The 22,749-nt window shown below is 45.6% G+C and overlaps 2 protein-coding genes across 3 annotated transcripts in view; both read left to right on the top strand.

Annotated features, from left to right (window-relative positions):
* The window catches only part of STK11IP (serine/threonine kinase 11 interacting protein), a 70,037-nt gene that overhangs the window by 10,506 nt on the left and 36,782 nt on the right, over nucleotides 1–22,749 (top strand). Inside the window, exons 2-11 of the mRNA XM_068245958.1 lie at nucleotides 1,128–1,198; nucleotides 5,867–6,066; nucleotides 6,732–6,806; nucleotides 10,652–10,747; nucleotides 18,076–18,183; nucleotides 19,957–20,028; nucleotides 20,120–20,249; nucleotides 20,619–20,722; nucleotides 21,165–21,251; nucleotides 21,574–21,615. Coding sequence (XP_068102059.1) covers nucleotides 1,138–1,198; nucleotides 5,867–6,066; nucleotides 6,732–6,806; nucleotides 10,652–10,747; nucleotides 18,076–18,183; nucleotides 19,957–20,028; nucleotides 20,120–20,249; nucleotides 20,619–20,722; nucleotides 21,165–21,251; nucleotides 21,574–21,615 — 975 coding nt within the window. The 5' untranslated portion in view covers nucleotides 1,128–1,137. The remainder of the gene's footprint in view (nucleotides 1–1,127; nucleotides 1,199–5,866; nucleotides 6,067–6,731; nucleotides 6,807–10,651; nucleotides 10,748–18,075; nucleotides 18,184–19,956; nucleotides 20,029–20,119; nucleotides 20,250–20,618; nucleotides 20,723–21,164; nucleotides 21,252–21,573; nucleotides 21,616–22,749) is intronic.
* LOC137525121 (uncharacterized) lies at nucleotides 11,761–18,100 on the top strand. 2 transcript variants are annotated; one of them, XM_068245959.1, is made up of 2 exons: nucleotides 11,761–11,871; nucleotides 12,751–18,100. In XM_068245959.1, exon 2 carries the CDS (start codon nucleotides 15,193–15,195, stop codon nucleotides 17,011–17,013), a length of 1,821 nt encoding a protein of 606 aa, XP_068102060.1. In that variant the 5' UTR covers nucleotides 11,761–11,871; nucleotides 12,751–15,192; the 3' UTR covers nucleotides 17,014–18,100. The 2 variants fall into 2 exon arrangements, with proteins under 2 accessions (XP_068102060.1, XP_068102061.1); XM_068245960.1 differs by having other exon boundaries at nucleotides 12,751–15,278.

Genomic DNA, 22,749 nt, shown 5'->3' with positions numbered 1-22,749 from the left:
CATGTCTTATGGAGCAGGGACGTCGTACTATAAACTGGATGCGTCCCAGTGCAGCCCACATGTAGAATTACAAGCTTGCCTGAGTAGTACATACAGGGCTGGATTTCTACTCTTTACCGCCCTAGGCCACTGCCAGCAGCCGCACCCCTTCAGTATAGGTAGCCAAGTGACCTCACCCTCACCCTCCAGTATAGGTAGTCAGATGGCCCCTCCCTCCCATTATAGGCAGCCAGTTGACTCTCCCCCTCCACCTCTAGTTTAGATGGCAGTTATCCCTCCCCACCTGCCCCTCCAGTTTAGATGATGATCCCCCTTCCCTCCAGTATTAGCCTGATGACTCCTCCCCCTTCCCTCTATTATAAGAAGCCAGGGGACCCTCCCCCCCCCCCTTTCTGTATAGATAGCCTGATGACCCTCCTCCCTCCAGTATAGGTAGCCAAGTGGCCTCCCCCCCCCCCCTCCCATATAGCCTGCTGCCCACCCGCCATTGATCCTGTGTTGCTCTAGGCCATGGCCTTGGTGGCCTTGGCTTAAATCCGGCCCTAAGTACATAAGGGTATTTACATGCAACCCTGAACTCACAGACAGATGGAAACCCTAGAGAAATGCACCCTGTATGTATTTAGAGAGTTTAACCTGTTTAATTCACCCTTATCTGTGACTAATCACAACTGTAATTTGATCTCTCAGCTGTGTCAGCTGGCTGCCTCAGTAGAGCAGCTAATTTGTAAACACAGGATGTTAACCCTATGCCCGCTATCATGAAAGCAGGAAGTAGACACGCTGCAGATTTATTGCAGGATTTGTATCAGCTGTAACAAAGAAATGTTTTTTCTGTAAAGGTTATTATGCTGTTGCTTACCCTTTAGAGCAGAGAGGAAGTTCTGAGTTCAGGTCCACTTTAAACACATCAGGACTGTGATATTGGAAGTCTGTGTGTTTGTGGATGTTAGTTCTTGGCACAACATAATTGTCATAGCCGCATAGACTTCTGGGTTGAGCAAGTTTAGGCCGCGCCCCTCTTGTGTCACACAGCGTTGCTCCAGGCTGTGTCCTGTTTGTTGAGCCTGAATGTAGATGGAAAAGAATCCGATCACATGTTTATTCTCTCCTGTATTCCTCTCCAGTTTCAGGTAAATGAAGACTGAGATTCAGGAGTCAATGGTGCAGGCACTCGCTCGGCTTCTGCGGGACCATGGTGAGTATTACAGCACCCTGCGCTTACACTGCATTATGAAGGAGCAGTACAAGGGGGCGCTAGCAGTTACTGCCTCCTGCCACAACACAGGGGTAATAGGGTTACTATAGCCAGGTGAACTATAAGACTCACTTCTTTTCTCCCCCAATAGTCTGGGAAAAAGGTCCCTGTGTCTTATAGTCCAAATGCAGGAAGTTCCTGACTTGTGAACGCCTGCCAATACTAACCTCCTACCTGCTGCAATGTCAGGGACTCCCTGTACTGTGCCCATGCAGAGGAGGACACAGGGGGACACAAAGGGGCATCGAGGAGAACAGAAGCAGACACATAGGGGACACAAAGGGGACAGCGCACACAGGGAGACACAAGGGGCATGGGGTACAAGGGGGCAGAATCCACAACATGCCCCTTCACCATGGATGCAGCAGGTTTAGTATATATTTTCCCCTGGTTTTTGTCTACTTAGGAGCGTCTTAAAGTCCGAAAAATACGGTAAGCTGTCGGCCTCCATAGCCGGAACTCTGTGCCATGTGTCACTTTGGCAGCAGTAGTTGGCTGTTCTATAGCCAAGCACCTGCTTTACAGCACTGGGCACTGCTGATTGGCTGTTATAGAGTTGATGCACCGACCGGGTGCTTTTCAGGGTGCTGGCATCCGATTGTTATGCAGCAGAAGTGCTGGCTCTCTAGATATCCGCAGGTAGCAGATACACTTAAAAGCAAAAACTTTTTTTTTTTTTCCTTTTACTGCATTAAATAGTTAAAGAGGAACTGTAGTGAAAATAACGTAATGAATACATTTATTTATTTTTTTGCAATATTTACTCATAAATTATTTAGTCAGTGTTTGCCCATGGTGTAAAATCTTTCCTCTCCCCGATTTACATTCGGAAATTTATCACTGGTGGCAACGTTTGTTTGCTGAGCATTTCAAAGTCAGTATACATATAAATTAATATATTTGTTCTCCCAGAATGCTCTGAAAGGAGAACAGTCCAGGTCAGAGCTGGGCAAACTACGGCCCGCATTCGCTGTACATCTGGCCCGCTCATAGGCTCTAGATTCCTCTTTTCCCTCCCTGCAGAGTCACAAGCAGGCGATTAGCGGGGATTAACTCCCCTACATAGCGCTTCCTGCATGGCGTCTCCATAGTAACAGGCCGTCGCATGACAGGCCAGCGTATTGCTGCCTGCGTGTGGTACACAGGCGTGTCATGTGACGTGCGTCACGTGAAGGCCTCTTACTATGGAGATGCGACGCAGGAATCGCTCTGTATGGGAGTTAACCCCTGCTAATCGCCCGCTAGCGACTCTGCAGGGATGGAGGAGGAAAGGGAGAGGAGGAGGCCGGGTATGCTAGAAATGCGGCCCGGGGTGCGAAAAGTTTGCCAAGGCCTGTTCTAGGCCAAACATCACTGGGAGGGCGGAGATACATACTGATAGATAGATAGATGCTTTGGTTTTTTTTTTTTTTTTTTCAGATGATGTATGGGCAGATTGACCAAGAGACAGATTCTATCTGATCAGAGAGAGATCTGTTACCTGCCCATACACCGAAGCCATGACATCCATCAGGAATTGGCCTGGCCTCCCCACAAATGAAAATGTCCCCCAACAACCCCCACCAGTGCCTCTACAGTATAACATCTTAACTGTCCCGCTACCGTGGCTCCTCCACTGTCACCCTTGTGTCCACCGTTGCAGCTACTACTGTAGCAACCACGTGACGTCACACATGTGCACTTGGTGGTGCAATATCGGTAGATGTTTGGCATTCTTAAAAGTGGGTATCCTGAATCATTTATGAATAATCTACAGCGTTCTACTATATGTCACTATACTGCCTCTTTACTTTTATTCAGTTAGAGGCGGTTAGAAGATCTGGGGGGGGGGGGAGGGGAGGGGGTTTGTGCGGGGGTGGCTCTTACCAGGTAGGGATTATTTGTTAGTGTGACAGAGATCAGACCTTCCCTGTTTGGCTGGGGGCTGCTGGCCTGTCGACATGGGCAGTGCGGTGTCAATAATTGCAAATGTTATTTTTAGTTATTATTGATTTATAAAGCACCAACATATTCCGCCGTGCTGTAGTTTATGCAGCTTGAAAATGGAGCAATCAAACCGAGGTGTTGATGAATGCATTAATTGGTCCATTTCCATAAAGTAGTAAGATATTTGTATCCACTGTGAATGATTAGCATCTAATTGTCCATTCCTAGCATTCTGGCACTTTCACTGATAGCAGGCAGAGTTCTCCTTGTTAGCAGCGAGCTTAAAGGACACCTGAATTGAGAGGGGTATGGAGGCTTCCATATGTATTTCCTATTAAAGCGGACCCAAACCAAACATTTTTTTTAATTCAAAATATTTAGTTGCAGCACTCTGACACATACAAAGATAAATAAACACTCCTTCAAGCCTATGAGCATTTCAGTGCATGCTTTTCACCCTTCTCTTTCCATAACTAGGGTTATACAGGTGGCAGCCATTAGCAATTCCTCCTTTGCCAGACACCTCCTACTTCACCAGTCTGCCGGATTCTGTCCCGGCAATATGAAAGGAAGGGGAGGGGTTCCTCCAATAAATGTAAAATATTTTATATTTGTCATCATGCAGCTGAAAAAAGGCTGCTATTTATTATTATAATTTAGAAAATAGATTTTAATTCTGAAATCTTGTATTTTTAATTTGGGTCCACTTTAAACAATACCAATTGCTTGTCAGTCCTGCTGGTCTCTTTGGCTGCAGTAGTGGTTGAATCACACACCTGAAACAAGCATGTGGATAATCCAGTCAGGCTTGAGACAGAGCACCTTCTCTGCATGCTTGTTCAGGGTCTATGGCTAAAAGCATTAACAGCAGTGAATTAGCATGACAGCCAGGCAACATGCATTGTTCAAGAGGAAATACATTTGTCCTCCTCCATATTGCTCTTATCTCGGGTGTCCCTTAAAGATGATCCTGCAGTCTTGTATGTGTACACCTGATATGGATGGTGGAGGGATGTGGGTTTAGCTGTCATGCCGGGCATCTGAGGGTAACTGACTATGGATGGTGGAGGGGGTGGCACTGCAGTGGGGAGTATATTTGCTGGGATGCCGGGCATCTGACTATTGATATGGATGGTGGAGGGGGTGGCACTGCAGTGGGGAGTATATTTGCTGGGATGCCAGGCATCTGACTATTGATATGGATGGTGGAGGGGGTGTCACTGCAGTGGGGAGTATATTTGCTGGGATGCCGGGCATCTGACTATTGATATGGATGGTGGGAGGAGGTGGCACTGCAGTGGGGAGTATATTTGCTGGGATGCCGGGCATCTGACTATTGATATGGATGGTGGGAGGGGGTGGAACTGCAGTGGGGAGTATATTTGCTGGGATGCAGGGCATCTGACTATTGATATGGATGGTGGGAGGGGATGGCACTGCAGTGGGGAGTATATTTGCTGGGATGCCAGTCATCTGACTATTGATATAGATGGTGGAGGGGGTGGCACTGCAGTGGGGAGTATATTTGCTGGGATGCCGGGCATCTGATTATTGATATGGATGGTGGGAGGGGTGGCACTGCAGTGGGAGTATATTTGCTGGGATGCCAGTCATCTGACTATTGATATAGATGGTGGAGGGGGTGGCACTGCAGTGGGGAGTATATTTGTTGGGATGCCAGGCATCTGATTATTGATATGGATGGTGGGAGGGGGTGGCACTGCAGTGGGGAGTATATTTGCTGGGATGCCGGGCATCTGAGTATTAATATGGATGGTGGATGGGGTGGCACTGCAGTCGAGAGTAGATTTTGCTGGGATGCAGGGCATCTGACTATTGATATGGATGGTGGATGGGGTGGCACTGCAGTGGGGAGTATATTTGCTGGGATGCAGGGCATCTGACTATTGATATGGATGGTGGAGGGGGTGGCACTGCAGTGGGGAGTATATTTGCTGGGATGCCGGGCATCTGATTATTGATATGGATGGTGGGAGGGGGTGGCACTGCAGTGGGGAGTATATTTGCTGGGATGCAGGGCATCTGACTATTGATATGGATGATGGAGGGGATGGCACTGCAGTGGGGAGTATATTTGCTGGGATGCAGGGCATCTGACTATTGATATGGATGATGGAGGGGGTGTCACTGCAGTGGGGAGTATATTTGCTGGGATGTCGGGCATCTGACTATTGATATGGATGGTGGGAGGGGGTGGCACTGCAGTGGGGAGTATATTTGCTGGGATGCAGGGCATCTGACTATTGATATGGATGGTGGAGGGGATGGCACTGCAGTGGGGAGTATATTTGCTGGGATGCCGGGCATCTGATTATTGATATGGATGGTGGAGGGGATGGCACTGCAGTGGGGAGTATATTTGCTGGGAGGCCGGGCATCTGACTATGGATATGGATGGTGGGAGGGGGTGGCACTGCAGTGGGGAGTATATTTGCTGGGATGCAGGGCATCTGACTATTGATATGGATGATGGAGGGGATGGCACTGCAGTGGGGAGTATATTTGCTGGGAGGCCGGGCATCTGACTATGGATATGGATGGTGGGAGGGGGTGGCACTGCAGTGGGGAGTATATTTGCTGGGATGCAGGGCATCTGACTATTGATATGGATGATGGAGGGGGTGTCACTGCATCTGAGGGTAACTGTGTGTTCTGTGCCAGGGGACGCTGTACTGGATGGCAGCCACCTCCTGACTCTGCACACGCCATGTCTGCAGCTCGTCACCCGCCTGTTCGAGCAGCTCTTCCCGCGTGGTCCCGGCACCGGCTTCCAGGCTCAGCCAGCACACCCCTCTGACAGCGTCGCCGTCCTGCGCACTCAGTTCCTGCTCGATATCTTACAGAAGGCCCCCGCACTGAAGGTAAACACTATGTACCTATATACAGCTTGGCTAGGATACAGTTCTGTACACATATGCAGTGAGTGTGGCTTTATGTTACAAACCGTGCTGAGGTGCCGCCAAGGCCAGGAAGAGGTTAAAGTGCACCTGAATTCCTGCACTGGACAGAAGGAAAACACAGAGCAATACCCCCTGTATGTATCTAGGGAGTTTAGCCTGTCTAATCACAAGTTGTAATTTGATCCGTCAGCTGACAGCCACCACAGAGATGTAATTGGTAAACACAGGATGTTAATATGTCTGCTTCCATGAAAGCAGGAAGTATATACACTGCAAATTTGTTGCAGGAGTTGTATCAGTTGTAACAAAGAGGTTACTGTGGTGTTGCCTATCTTTTGAGGAGAGAGGAAGTTCTGAGTTCAGGTCCACTTTAAGAGAAACTCCTACTAGTGACTAGTCAATATTTGCAAAACTGTTCCTTTTCAGAAAATCTGGTCTTTGTGTGGGGGGAAAAAAGCGACCCAATTTAGAAGTCTGTCCCAAAAGATAATATAAAAGCAAAAAGTCAAGAGGCAAGTTTTCAACGAAACTGTTCAGATCAATGAAACCCAAGAAGTCCCAAGAAGTAATGCTAACAAGTGTAGCCTCTGTTTTTCTTATATATCACTTTTTTTCCACCTTTGCAGCTAATTCACCCCCATGATGGCCCCGGGAAGTTTGATGTCAATATTTTCCCATTCAAGTCCTTAAGAAATTTGGAGGTGAGTATTCTGAGGCGGGGTCACACTTGTTGAAATCGCAGGCTTTTTACCACAATGCGAAAACGCAAATAATGCTTTCCTAAGCCGCAACAGTTGTCTTCCTTTTTAAAGCTAATGGGAATTGACAGAAAACAAACAGATGCTCTCCTTTGGAGAGGGAGGGCTCTGGGTCCTATAGAGACTTCCCGTTCCTCTCACGGTCCCCTCGTTTCAGCCATGTCACCCCATTTGAATCTCCGAACACGAGAGGTTTCTGAAGTCTTCAGGAGCCTGAGCTCTCCTGAAGACTGGCGGCTCTGTACTGCACATGCATGAGTGTGTGAGAGAGGGCGCCAGTGCGGGCCCAGTACGGAGCCGCCCGTCTCTTGGAGGACTCGGGCTCCTGAAGCATTCCGAAGCTTTCTTCAATGTCAGAGAAGCAGTATTGGACCAACTGGTCTAATACTGCTACCGAGAAGCCAGCGCTGAAACGCGGGGACTGTGAGAGGAGCAGGAAGGCTCTATGGCAGCAGTAGTGAACCTATGGCTTGGGAGCCAGATGTGGCTCTTTTGATGGCTACATCTGGCTCACATACAAATTGGTAGGGGTTGATTCACTAAAGCTACACTGATCAAGCAGCACAGCTTAGTGTGGCAGCGCAAGTAACATTTTCAAAGTAGGCCCGCGCTGCCGTAGCATCCACTGGTAACTTATTTGCATTCCCCCCCCCCCCCCCCCAAAACGAACAGCTGCTTCAATTACATTGACAAGAAGCCTATTATTGCTGATGTTGCTGAAACCCAAGAGAAGACGTGTCTGACACTTTCGCTGCCTTGTGGATCAACTGTATACACATCACCATGGCAACAGGGACAGCCCTCCAGTGTTCTCCCCAGAATTTTTTTCCAGCCGGGTGGCATGAAAAAGTAGCCGGGTGGGGCGAGATGAGAATGCAGGACCGGTGCTTCTGTGAGCAACTCTGCTTACAGCATAGGAGGAGGGGAGCCAATGACAGCTTAGAGTGGCAGCACAAGTCAAATTGTCAAATTAGGTACGCTACTGCTGTAGCATGCACCAATAACTTACGCTCCCCCAAAACGAACAACTGCTGCTCTAATTGTCCCACTCTGGACCCTGTCAGGTCCAGTGACTTTGTAGGATGAGACCCCTGCACTTTGATTGGCCCAAAAGCGTTCTTAGAACCCACATCGGGTTCTCTTTAAATCATTTTTTTTTTTTTTTGGAGAATGAGGATAGATAAGATTGTTTATTTAATTAATTTTCACCACGGATATCCTTTAAAGGAGTTCTCTGGGGGTGTGCTGAGGGTAAAAACAGACACTTGGGGCTTCTATCAGCCCCCTGTAGCAGTCATGTCCCACACCGTCCTCCTCCGATCTGCCGTTCGCCGCCGCCGCCTCCGGGAATGCTTTCCAACTGTGGCTGCGCAGCCCTGCTTGCTCCCACTCGCGTCATCTGAAGCAACCTTTGTACTAAGCTTCCAATGACGCGATTGGGAGCACGCATTATTCGGCTGTATCAGATGAATAATTGCCCGGTGCCAGCGGCGGGGAACGGCAGATCGGAGGACGGCGTGGGACATTACTACTACAGGGGGCTGATAGAAGCCCCAGGTTAGTGTCTGTTTTTATCTTTAGCATCCCCCCCTCCACAGATCCCCTTTAAGGTGGATCCGAGATAAACTTTTAGGCCCAGTGCACACCAAAACCTCTAGCAGATCGTCAAAACGCTAGCGGTTTTTGGAGCTGATTTCAGAGTGATTCTAGGCATGTTTAGAGACGTTTTCTAAACATGCCTAGTGTTCTAAAAACATGCCTAGCGTTTTTGGGAGCGTTTGTGTAGCAGAATACAAATATTGTTACAGTAAAAGCTGTTACTGAACAGATTCTGCAACAAAAAAACGCTTGGAAAACCGCTCTGATCTAGCGTTTTCCACAGCTGTTTGCGCTTTCCTATACTTTACATTGAGGACGAAACGCTTCTGAAAACCGCAAATGTGCAGCAGGAGGCACGTTTGCGGTTTGGAAAAAACCTCAAACTGCCGGTGTGCACCATCCCATTGAAATACATTAGCCAAGCTTTTTCACAGGCGGATGCGGCTGGCGGATCGCTGCTTAAACCGCTCAGTGTGCACTGGGCCTTATTCATTGCATAATTGTGTTCCTTTCATATACGGTAGTTTATAGGGCATTTCTTAAGCTAAATACTTTTTTTTTTTTTTTTTAAATACTCTAATTCCCTATAAACTAAATACGCCTCGCCCACAGCTTCAGAGTGCCTTGGCATTTCTCAGACTCTCGTAGCAAGGGCTTATGGGAGCTCAGTCTGGGCAGGAGGAGGAGGTTACTAGCCAGAGATTTCAGAGGCAGAGGGGAGGAGGGAGCAGGAGAGGGGAGTGAGCTGAGGGCTGGAGATGCAGTCGCAGCTTACCTGTGTGTAATGTGTTAAGCAGAACTTGGCTGCCCTCATTGTATCACAGGAATAAATAATCAAACTGTTGAAGCTGTTTGCAGCTAGATTGGCTGTGTAAGCTATCTAAACTTTAGATAAGATATATAAACAAGTTACTTGTCATAGTTAGTTTTTCATCTCGGATCATTTTCTCTCCAGATTGCATTTGATCTGTAGTACATAGCTGTGTCCTGATGGTGGCAGCAAAGATCCATTTACATAACACACAGAAACATTTTTACAAGTGCACTGCATGCCTTCTTTCCTTAGAAAAATATTCTCTTTCCTATCTGTGAGTTAGTTTCCCTTTTTTTTTTTTTTTTTTTTTTTTTTTTTTTGCATTTTTAAAAGCCTGCTGCATTTTTCGGGAAATTGCACGTATTTTAATGTACTTATTAGTGAAGGAAACACACATTATTTCAGATCATTTTACCAAAACGGTTAATAAGATATGAATGGTTTTCAGCTGATGCAGTATGTTAGTTTCATGCAGCTTGGACTTGCTCTTGTCAGTATAATAACACATGCTCTCTGTATCATATCCGGCTTCCATTTTCCCTGCCCTGCAATAATCCACCGCATATTGAATGAAATACAGCATGGTGTAGAAATATTTGGGAATTGTCTGGAAGTTGTGTGATAATTTTCTATTACCGCATGTCTGAAAATCAGGAAAAAGTATTTTTTGCCACATGAAGTAAATTACCTCTCATGAAACTTGTACTGAACTGGTCTTATTGAATTCACCCTTTTAAAAACCAAAAAATCCAGCTTGCATGCAAATTTATATGCAGATTGGAATTGGACCAATCGCATCAGCAGGAAGTTCATTCAGGTGATCCAATGCCAGGCTGCATACAGTTTGCTTGAAATTGTTGCTGTTATTATTATCTTAAAGTGAACCAGAGAAGAAGCACCCTCATGTATTTTACCATATATATCCGTGAGAACATTAGCGAAAACCCCTACCCTGCTCTCGGTTTTATCCTTCACTGCTTAGCCTGCTTGTTATCAGCCCTGATAAAATCCCCGTCTGAGCATTCAGTCTGGCTTTGCTCAGGAATCATTATAGCTGAGTCTTTCTCCTCTGATGTCTTTTCAAGCCCAAGACTGACCCTTTCTGGCTCTGCTATAATGATTCAGCTATAATGATTCCTGAACAAATCCAGACTAAATGCTCAGTCGGATTTTATCAGGGCTGATAACGAGCAGGCTGAGCAGTGCAGGATGAAACAGAGAGCAGGTGTTTTCTCTAATGTTCCCACTGATAAATATGGTAAAATACATGAGGGTGCTTTTGTCTCTGGTTCACTTTAATGAACATCTCTTATAGCCCCCAGAAGGGGCCCCTGTTATATTCTGGCTTGTGTCTGATTGTCCCCTCTTTCTCTAGTTACGATGTCTGCCACCGCACTGCCTGAGGGGGCTGCGAGGAGTCTATTCCCAGCTGGAGGTCCTCACCTGCTCATTCTGTATAACCAGCCTAGAGGTGAGTGCCGGCACTACTCTGTCCACAATACTGGGCATTTATCAAGAGTCTTGCTGTCCTTAAAGGATACCAGAACCGAACGGTTCTGGTAAAAAATGATAGCAGCACTGTGTAGGTTGTAAATAGCACATACCAGCTGCTCCTCCTGCCCCCCTCCGTCTGCCGCCGTTCTCCGTGTATACATCCCGGTGTCCGGCGACTTTACTGCACTTTGACCCGGACATACTGCACCCTGTGTGCGCAGTATGTCCTTCCCTCTTCACTTCTGGCCGGCGCATAGTGCGAGGCTCAGAAGTATGCTGATAACTCCGTCTCCTCCATGCTGCATGTGCGCTCCACTAAACCAAGCGTCACATGCTGGTCCTGGTCAAAGTTCAGTAAAGTTGCCGCACACCGGGATGTAGACACGGAGAACGGCGTAAGACGGAGGGGGCAGGAGGAGCAGCTGGTATTTGCTCATTACACTCTACACAGTGCTGCTATCATTTTTACCAGAACAGAAGCAAACCTGAACTCAGAACTTCCTCTCTGCTTTCAAAGATAAGTAGTAGCATTATAACCTGTAAAGAAAAACATTTTTCATCCAACCCTCCAGGACAGTGACATTGAGATTTGGGCTCCGCCCCCCAGAAACAGGAAACACCCAGCGTGAGCTCTATAAATCTGTTCCCAGGTATCCACACCTCAGTTGTGTGTTTCCTTCCCTGGGAACATGAGCTCTGTAAAGGGAGCTAGCTGGTCAGCAGCCTGGGAGTGCTGAGGCTGGTAATAGTTCCCTGAGGGAGCCTGCTTCACTACCCTGGAGGGTTGGAATATTGTTGCAGCAGAAAGCTCCTTACCTGCTTAAACAGGTTTTTCCCCTCTAGCAGCCACCTGAGCGGCTGTGCGTGCTAGAGGGAGGACAACGCGGAGCAGCCCTGACGGAGGTCCTGGACGCAGCGGTGGGGGAATATCGGCTCTGCACGGAGGAAGGATGGCTTTGTCCCCAGTCTAGCGGTACTTCCGCCGACGAGTGACTTCACTTCCGCATTTTGCGCGGCTGCAAAACAGCGTTGTGTGCGTTCCTTGTGGCACTTAGCGTTTGGCCTTTGCCGAGGATGGACGCACGAAAACTTCAGGATCAGGTAAGCCGGCGGAGATCTTGTGGGAGCCGCGTTTGATCACGGTCTGACTGGTCGCCGCACTGGTCTGAGGTTTGATTATGCTGCTCAGATGTATTTAGTCAGCATATGAATGACAGTGGCTAGATCAAGGATATTTGCTGAAGCTGTCTTTTTGTGGTGGCACATTGTTGTTTAAAACCAGTTAAACATGGATAACTGCACTGATCTTAAGTTTAATTAATAGATCAGAAAAAGCATGTTAGACTACTTGGTGATTTGATTACTTAAATGGAGCAAGATGTTTGTTACCAGTTTAAGTATTGTAAAAGTCCTGATAGTTCAGAAAAGCATTTGTTCACATGTGACTGATTGGTTTTTGTGCAGCTCAATGTGTTTTGCATAAGTAATTGTTGCATAGCTACCTGAATGAATGTTAACTACATGGTGCATTCATTGTGGGGAGTGAGCTGGTTACTGGGTCAGCTGCATATAATGTTGGATGTTTTCCTTCTAAGTTTGCAGGAGGGATTTATTGGTGCAGTATCACCAAATATATTAAGTTTAAAAAAAAAAAAAAAAAAAAAAAAAAAAAAAAAAAAAAAATTTTTTTTCCCTCTCTCTCTCCTGCAATACATTTTAGCAGCTGTATGCATCTACATTCTGTCTAGATGAGCTACACTTGAATTGATATGCATCCTAAATTATCTGTCTGATTGCTGTACTTAAGCTTATTTTACAGATAATGATATTCATTTTTTTGGTAAACAGCTCACTATATACACAGAGTATATATGAATAAACATCACATCTGTTCAGGAGAGGATTTATGTGATTAATTACAGGCTTTAATGAATTATAGTAATTAATCTCATGGTATTATTCTCTTCATATGTTTTTCAGGAGACTTCGGACTTATCCGATAGCTCTAACAGGTCCAGGAGTTGCCTTGTCTGTAAGGTTGTTTTGCCAACTAGCTGGACAAAAGCATCTTGCCAAGGATGTATTACAAAGTTAATTAATGAAGAGAATACTGCCTCCTGCAAAGAGTTTATGACTACCATGAGGCATGAAATGGTAGAGACATTTAGAGCATTCAGGGAAAATCTGCCTACAGGGTCAGCTCCTGTGGTACCTCCTGTGGCAGTTATTCCCAAGGAGAATCCTAAGCCAAGAAAAGCTCTTGTAAAAACTACAAGACGTTTAATTTCTTCAGATGAAGAAGAAGAAGAAGAGGAAATACAGGATGTTCTTCCTGGAGGACAGGTTAACAGGGAGTTATCACAGGATGATATGTCAGATCAAAGTGATACGGATGAGAAACTTATGTTTTCAAGATTCAGATTTCCGGTGGAAGAGACTGATGAATTAGTGCGGGCTATTCACACTACCTTGAATATTAATCAGACCACTCCCGCTCCTGTGTCCATACATGATAAATTATATTCTGGTATGGATCCCACACCACATTTAAATTTTCCTGTACATCCCTCAACAAAAAACCTAATTAATACGCAATGGAAATACCCAGAGAAAAAACTTTTTATTTCCAGAGGGTTTAGAAAGCGATTCCCCTTTTCAGAAGAAGATGCAAAACTATGGGAAGGTTGTCCCAAGTTAGACGCAGCGTTCAGTCTAATGAATAGGGAGAATGAACTTGCTTTTGAGGATTTGGGTTTCCTTAAAGACCCAGCAGACAAGAAAATTGATTTGTCACTTAAAAAAGCTTATACAGCAGCAGTAACTAACTTTAAGCCTGCTGCAGCCACCACCTGTGTCTCTAGGACCACTTTATTATGGATAGAGAGGGTGGAAGAATTAGTCAAAACTGATGCTCCTAAAAAGGACATTTTAGAAGCTCTGAGTGTTGTTAAGAAATCTAATAATTATGTTACTGATGCTTCAACAGAGTCACTAAGAGTTACAGCAAAGACAACAGCACTAGTTAATAATGCCCGCAGAAATCTGTGGCTCAAGACATGGGACGGTAGCCAATCGTCCAAGTCTAAGGCATGTAATCTACCCTTTACGGGGGATCTGTTATTTGGCCCTCAGCTCCAAGAAGTCTTGGAGAAGACGGCAAGCAGGAAATTATCATTTCCGAAGAAAAAGAAATTCAAGCCGAATAGGCCCTTTTTTCGCCGCAATAACCAGGCGAGAGATAAAGGGGTCCAAAAAAGAAGGACTTGGCCAATTAATAAGGAAGGGCCTAGGAGGACTCTGCTGCATAAGCCAGCAGAGCCCCAAAGCAAGCACCAGTGACGCCAGGCTGAAAGTAGGGGGCAGGTTATCTCGCTTTTATCCAGAGTGGAGAAAGATAACCTCGAATCAATTCATTTTAGACCTAATAAAAGACGGGTACAAGATAAGATTCATAAAAAAGCCCCCGGTGAGATTTGTAAAGACTTTAATGCCGAAAGACAGAGAAGTCAGGATGGCATTACAGGAATTACTAAGAGACATGATGGACAGAAATGTCATAAAAGAGGTACCACCTCAGGAAAGAAACCGAGGGTTCTATTCTCGAATTTTTCTGATCAAAAAGCCAACCGGAAAATTCAGAATGATTCTGAACTTAAAACCACTAAACCCCTTTATTGTATACGAAAAGTTCAGAATGGAAACTGTGTATACGATGAGGAACTTACTGAATGCAGACGTGTTTATGGTGAACATAGATCTGACAGACGCTTATTGGCACATCCCAATCAGAAGGGAGTCTCAAAAGTACCTAAGATTCAGTGTACAAGGAGACGGTGGAGTGCTGCATTATCAATTCTCGTGCCTTCCTTTCGGAATATCTTCAGCACCAAGAGTGTTTACGAAAGTAATGGCAGAGGTGGTAGGAAATCTTCATCTCCAGAACATTATAATAATCCCTTATCTGGACGACCTATTAGTTCTAGCAGACAATGCGGTACTGCTTCAAAGAGATCTGAAGAGGGTGTTAGGTCAGTTAGAAACCCTGGGTTGGTTAGTAAATTACCAAAAGTCACATCTGGATCCATCCCAGGTGATCAAATTTTTGGGGTTCATAATAAATTCACCCCTTCAAAGACTGTTCTTGCCAGAGGACAAGGTGACAAAAGTGCAGTCGACAATAGTCAGCCTTCTAGAGGCAGACACCATCTCAGTACGGCAGTGCATGAGTATAGTGGGTCTTCTAACCTCAACAGCACCAGCAGTAGATTGGGCAATGGCTCACGTAAGAGTTCTCCAGAACTGGCTACTGGAAAACTGGAACAGAAATCAGGGCGATTTAGAAAGCGTGTTATCAATACCAACCTGGGTAAAGGAATCACTGCCTTGGTGGATGGATATAAAAAATCTTCAATTAGGAAGACTATGGCGGTCTCCTCCAACAAAGATTATAACAACAGACGCAAGTTTGATGGGTTGGGGAGCCCATGTGGACGGACTATACCTGCAAGGGTCATGGACAGACCCAGTAAGGGGAGAGTCATCCAACTTCAGAGAAATGAAGGCAGTTCATATGGCCCTATTACAAGCATCAGAGTGTCTAAAGGGGCATCATCTTCAGGTTCGTTCAGACAACATAACAGTAGTAGCCTATCTGAACAAACAAGGAGGGACAAGGTCCAGAAAACTCCTAGAAGTGTCACTGAAGATCTTAGATTGGGCAGAGCTGAATCTGCTATCATTAACAGCAGTCCATCTGAAAGGGACATTAAATCGAATGGCCGACCTTCTAAGCAGACAAAGACTGTCAAATTCCGAGCTGAGGCTCAACCCGGAAGTATTCAGAATGATAACGGCCAGATGGGGGTGGCCCGAAATAGACCTTTTTGCCAATCAGACGAACTCTCAGTGCAGAAGGTTTTTCTCTCTAGATCCGAAGGGAGCATGTGCAATAGATGCGTTGGCCCAAGATTGGATCTTCAGCAAAGCATATGCCTTTCCACCAATCCCCTTGATTCCTCTTGTATTACAGAAGTTGAAACTGTCCAGAATGACTCTGATATTAATAGCACCAGATTGGCCAAAACGATCATGGTACCCGTTGTTACTAAAAATGCTGAAAAAAGATCCTTTACTCCTCCCTCAGGAGGAATTACTTTTAGATCAAGAGGAACACAGATGGGTACATGTTCCAAATCTGCATCTAAAAGCGTGGTTTCTGAAAGGGATGTTCTGAAGTCCAAGGGCCTGTCAGACAGAGTGATCAAGACGGTTCTGAATAGCAGAAAGAAAGTAACCAGATCGATCTATTCTAAGTATTGGAAGACTTTTTTAGACTGGAAAAAGAGAAATAAAGTTAAAGACAATAAATTACCGACAATTCTTGAGTTCCTGCAAGATGGAATTGAGAGGGGTTTGGCCTTAAGTACAATTAAGGTACAAGTAGCAGCAATTTCTGTTTTCGTTGATAAGAAATTAGCCTTAGATCCCCTGGTGATCAGATTTATGAAATCGGTAGAAAGATCAAGGCCAATAGTTAAGAAATCATGTCCTAGGTGGGACCTATCTTTAGTTCTCAATGTACTTATGGAAGAGCCATTCGAACCTCTAGAAGAAATTTCGTTAAGGAATCTTACAATTAAAACCATATTCTTAGTAGCGATTACCTCTGCAAAAAGAGTAAGCGAATTAGAGGCACTAAGCAGTGATGAACAATTCTGTTCTATATTTGAAGACCGAGTGATATTGAAGACGGTAACTGATTTTTTACCAAAAGTATCATCAGTGTCTAATAGGGGGCAAGAGATAATATTGCCTACCTTCTGCAATAAAGCAGTTCATCCAAAAGAGAAGCAGTGGCACAAGCTGGATGTAAGGAGGTGCTTACTAATATACTTAAAAAGAGTGAAGCAACTCAGGAAAACAGACAGGTTATTTGTTAATTTCACTGGAAATAAAGTGGGAGAAAAAATGACCAAAGCTTCGATAGCAAGATGGCTCAAGGTTTGTATTGAGGAAGCTTACAAATTGAGGCAGTTGGAGTCACCTAAAGAGATCACAGCACACTCTACTAGAGCTATGGCAACCTCCTGGGCCTATAGAGCTGGGGCATCGGCATCAGAGATCTGCCGGGCAGCAACATGGAGGAGTGTCAACACGTTCGTCAGACATTACCGTCTAGATCTGATGACAGCAGGAGAACAGTCCTTCGGGAGGAAAGTTCTACAGGCTGTGGTCCCGCCCTAAGGTGGGTGATTCCTTGTTTATCATCTCAATGTCACTGTCCTGGAGGGTTGGATGAAAAAACCAGGATTACGACCTGGTAATTCTATTTTTGACAACCCTCCAGGACAGTCCTTAGTTCCCACCCGTTAAGCATCATGTATTTTGATGTGGGTAAGAAGTATTAGGGTATCCAGTATGACTAGGTTCAGGTCTTGTGCACAACTGAGGTGTGGATACCTGGGAACAGATTTATAGAGCTCACGCTGGGTGTTTCCTGTTTCTGGGGGGCGGAGCCCAAATCTCAATGTCACTGTCCTGGAGGGTTGTCAAAAATAGAATTACCAGGTCGTAATCCTGGTTTTCCTTGTTATAGCTTATAGAACGCCTTCTGAGATTCTGCAGAGTGGTTACTTCCTGGGAGCACAGAAAGGGTTAAACTCCTGTGTTTACATATTCACTCAGAATTCAGCACAGACTGCTGACAGCTCAGATTACAGTAGCTCATTACTTGTTGAGAAGGGAGAATGAGACAGGCTGTTTTCTATAAACACACACAGGGTGGATTTCTTGGTGTTCTCCTTGTCTCCTGTGCGAGAGATCAACTCCGCTTTAAAGGATGCATGAGGAGAAGCCAAAACAGAAGAGTTTTACTCACCTGGGGCTTCTTCCAGCCCCTAGAAGTCTGCGGTCCCGTGCCGAAGCTCTGCCGTGCTGCAGGGTCGATGCTGTCCCCCTCTGTAACATCGCGACTCGCAGCTGGGTCGTGGTTTTCTGCGCATGTGCGGCCTCGCCGGCACCTCTCGTGATTGTGCCTCAGTAGGCGGAGCGCTCTGCGCTTGTACAGTTCACTTTTGAATTTATTTTTTTTATTACATTTAAAGCTTTATTAATATAAAAAATCCTTATTATGATCTTTCAGTGTGTCATTGAAGGCAAGTTTACAAGAAATAAATAAAGCTTCCATGAAACCCCTTGTTTATAATGATGCATCATATCATGAACTAGGGGCCATAGCTACAGGTATATGCCACTTTCTTGTGTGGAAATGCCTTGAACCCTAACACGACTGTTTTCGCTCTCCAGGAGGTGATTTCTCTGTGTGGGGGGGATCTGAGCTCCGCCCTCCCCTGGCTGGAACTGCACACTCTCAACGTCAGCTGCAACTCCATCCACAGCCTGGACCGCTCCTTGGTAAGTGTAGGTTGGCATGACAGCCAGCAAAGATGATGTGTATGCAACCTAACCTGCAGCATGGGCGGAGTTTGGAGAAGTCAGTGTATGCATGCGTTTTTGTTTCTTTTTATCAGTTTATTGAAATAATAAAGAGGTACAGTACATCAGTGTGCAGTCTGAGTCCTTTTTTAATGAGATGAGAAGTAATGGTTACATAATCACAGATGATGCACTAGTTTGCAAGTTGGTTTAGCAATCATGTGCTAAGGTGGAGTACAATATACGTACAGTGAATCCGCAAAATAACTGCAATTTACCAATGCCTAGTGCTCCATTTTCCCATGTAAGATTAAATGGCTTACTAGTATTTTAGTATTTATACAGCACTGGCATCTTCTGCAGCACTTTACAGAGTCCATAGTCATCTCACTGACTGTCCTCAGAGGAGCTCACACTCTAATTCCTACCATAGTCAAAGTCTAATGTCCTAACTTATTATTATTATTATTATTATTATTATTATTATCATTATGTATTTATATAGCACTGGCATCTTCTGCAGCACTTTACACAGTACATAGTCATGTCACTGACTGTTCTCAATGGAGCTCACAATCTAATTCCTACCATAGTCATAGTCTTATGTCCTGCCATATTATTATTATTATTATTATTATTATTATTATTATTATTATTATTATTATTATTATTATTATGTATTTGTATAATGTTGCAGAAGATGTCCGTGCTATATAGAGTACATAATCTTTTTACTAACTGCCCCTCAGAGGAGCTCACAGTCTAATTCCTACCATAGTTATAGTCTAATGTCCTACCATATTATGTATTCATGTAGCACATCTTCTGCAGCACTATACAGAGAACATAGTCATGTCACTGACTGTCCTCAGAGGAGCTGACAATCTAATGCCTACCATAGTCATATGTCCACCCTAGTCTAGGGCCAATTTAGAGGGAAACCAATTAACTTTTATGTTTTTGGGATGTGTAAGAAAATTGGAGCGCCCAGAGGAAACCCCCACACACAGGGAGAACATACAACCTCCATACAGATAGTGTCCTGGCTGGGGTTTAAACTCAGGACCCAGCGCACCACGTGCAACACCGTGCAATTTCTCATCACAATGACAGGTCGAATTGATTATTGCCGATAGATCTGATCACTTTTGTAGAAAAATGATCAGAAAATCGATCTGAAATCAAATCAGACCTGTGGTAAATAATCTATTTGACGTGTTTATCTGACGGGAAATCGCATGGGGTGTACTATTTGGGTAATTGGGCGTTAGATTCTTCCCTCCCGACTTTCGACAAAATAGTCCTTAAAGGACTCCTAAAGTGAGAGAGATATGGAGGCTGCCATAGTTATTTCTTTTAGAGCAAAGCCAGTTCCCTGGCTGACCTGATCCTCTGCCTCTTTTAGCCACAGACCCTGAACAAGCATGCAGCAGAACCGGTGTTTCTGACATTATTGTCCGATCTGACAAGATTAGCTGCCTGCTTGTTTCAGGTGTGTGATTCGGACACTACTGCAGCCAAATAGATCAACAGGGCTGCCAGGCAGCTGGTATTGTTTAAAAGGAAAGAAATATGGCAGCCTCCATATACCTCTCACTTCAGGTTCCCTTTAAGTTTAGTAGGGAAAAAGAACCTAAGATGGGAGTGAGGGAGTAATGTGAATGTCTGTGACAGGCTGTGATATACGCCAGCACTTTATCCATTCATGCCACCTGTGTTGTACGCAGTGCTTATAATATCTTCTTCCTTTAGGAACTGTTAAACAGTTTGAGGACTCTGGATTTAAGTCACAATTATATCAAAGATTGTGAATCCCACCTCAAGGTGAGTCCTCCTTACAGAGATTTGTCGTTTGTCAGATAATCGTCCATGCTTTGTGTTTACCGCTCATTTACAACGTATTGCTGATTTGTAGGTCCTCTCTGAGCTGCAGTACCTGAATCTGGGGTATAATTTCCTGGTGTCCATTCCTGAGCTCAGCCTGCAGTCCAGCACTCAGCTGCACACCCTGATCCTGAGCTACAACCAGCTGTGCAGCACCAGCGGTAAGTGTGTGTGTGTACGGGTGTGCGTCCTGTCTGCAGGGGACTGACTGCTCTGAGTCCTGTCTGCAGGGGACACATATCGGCTGACGGACCGCCCTCTTATTGTGTCCTGTCTGCAGGAGACAGGCAGCAGCCGACGGACCGCTCTCTGATTGTGTCCTGTCTGCAGGGGGCACAGCGGCCGATGGACCACTCTGGTTGCGTCCTGTCTGCAGGGGACACACAGCGACTGACGGACCACTCTCTGATTGCGTCCTGTCTGCAGGGGACACACAGCGACTGACGGACCGCTCTCTGATTGTGTCCTGTCTGCAGGGGATGAGCAGCGGGTCACGGACCGCTCTGATTCTTTGTGTTCTCTTCTCTTAGGACTGGAGCATCTCTCCCACCTGCAGCACCTGGACCTCTCCTACAATCTGCTGCTCGACCACTCGCAGCTCAAGTCATTGTCCCGACTGCACAAACTGAAAAAGGTAATGTAGGGATCTATACTATGTGAAATAAATCAATTGTAGTTGTAAGTTTGGATGTGGTTGTTTAGGCGTACAGAAACCCTTCCGCCTTCCTTCCGATCAAAGATGCGCACCGCCGGCCCAGCGCAGCCGTACTACTACGGGTTATAGCGACCTGGAAGTAGTAACGGCCCATAGAGATTCGCTGGCGAACGGTTCGCCGACAACTCTAGCAGCGGGTGTGCGTGCGGCAAGAAACGCAGACCTAAAGCCGGTTTTTAAACGGGCTTAGGTCCACTAGTTATCATATAAAGCCCCGCCCTGCATGCACAAAGTTGTATGGTGGTGGTACAGTGCAGGCAGGATCATTGCTGCGTCACATGACAAACTTCCAGGCAGGATTAGTGCTGCGTCACATGACAAACTTCCATCCCTGAGTCACCTATTCTGATATTCTCTCCAGCTCTTCTTGGAAGGAAACCCGCTGTGCTTCCATGGACAGCACCGAGCGCTGACGGCCCAGCGTCTCTCCCCTAAAGCCTCTGACAAGGTGAGTGACACACAAGAACGGCCCCTGCACTATGTGACATCACTTCCTGTACTTACTGTTGGAAGTATCAAGGATTATTATCTAAACTAAAGTATTCTAAAACAACCACAAGATGTCACTGTCTGAACTCTATAGCATTATTTCTTGTATTCACTCAATGTTCCTCTCTATTCAAAGTAAGCTGCATTTCCTGATGGTTTGTTATGGTTTATCTCTGCATGCTTTTCTTCAGTAGAGAGTTCTAACTTGTTATACTGGGTGCCTATGTGTGTGTACTGATCACTCTGCTCCATCACTTACTACCTTTGTCTGCTTCTGTCAGGTTTTACTGGATGGGAAGCTGCTGACGGTGTCAGAAAGAGCGGTGAGATATAAATACTGTTTGTTGTGTGATTACATATAAATTATCATAGCAGAGCTATACGCTCCCTAAGTTATTATAACATACAAGCAGCCTAAAGCCTGTTTAAAAGCGGGCTCTAGGTCACAACCCCCCTCCCGCCCATGACTGCCGCTGCTGCCGGACGAATGTCAGCAAGCATGCCCCCGCTCCGACTGCGCACCACTCCCACACACGCCATGCCCCTGGCCCCGTCCCTCCTGTCCCAATGGCTGTCCCTGCTACACATGCGCAGAACGTTGTAGCAAGGACACATGTATAGGACTAGTGACCTAAGCACGTTTAAAAACGGGCTCTAGGTCTGCCGCCGTGCATGCGCACACTCGTCCGCCTGCTCTGCTGGCTGGCCCTCCTCCTGGCCCCTGCGTCCTGTCCCAACAGCTGTTTCAGTGCAGGACATGCGCGGTAGCGCAAAAGCACTGACATGGGACGCAGGAACACTTGTACTTAGGTAGGATAAGGGATATTTGTAAGCTCTAAGGTTACTATAGGGTTCTGTCCCGTACAGGTTGGCAGTGCTGTAATTAGCTGTTTTGGGTTAATGCACACCTGAAGTCAGAGGAATATGGAGGCTGATAGGTTTATTTCCTTTTAAAGGACCACTGTTGTGTATTTAATGGCATTTTAACAGAGTCCTAATCAAAATCGGTAAGTCCTAGTATTTTTTCACCCATTAGAAATATTGATTTATTTAAAATTCCTCAACTTCTAATGTACACATAAATCTGCACCATTGCCATTCAGCAATGGTGTTGGCTGTACTGCGCATGCAACATGCGGCTGTTGCATGGACGTCTAGAGAGCTACAAACCGCGTCCATGAAATAAAGGCGCCTGGAGAAAAGAGCGCGGGGATTGTGGCTAGTAAAATATCGCTAAGGTTAGCGATATTGTACTAGTGAATGTAGATAGTAAAATATCGGTAATACTCTTACTGATATTTTATGTTGGCTAAACCTAACCCTATTCTCACACAGAACAACCCCGGGTGATGCCTAAGCCTTAGCACCCACCTGGTGGTCCCTAAAGCTACCCCCCCCCCCCTTCTGCAATACCACAATATGCGGTTATGAAGGTAAAATGAGACCCCTGATTAGTG

This window comes from Hyperolius riggenbachi, chromosome 7 (assembly GCF_040937935.1).
Source record: "Hyperolius riggenbachi isolate aHypRig1 chromosome 7, aHypRig1.pri, whole genome shotgun sequence".
In the NCBI taxonomy this organism is placed as follows: Eukaryota; Metazoa; Chordata; class Amphibia; order Anura; family Hyperoliidae; genus Hyperolius; species Hyperolius riggenbachi.
This window is presented reverse-complemented; position numbering and strand designations above follow the sequence as displayed.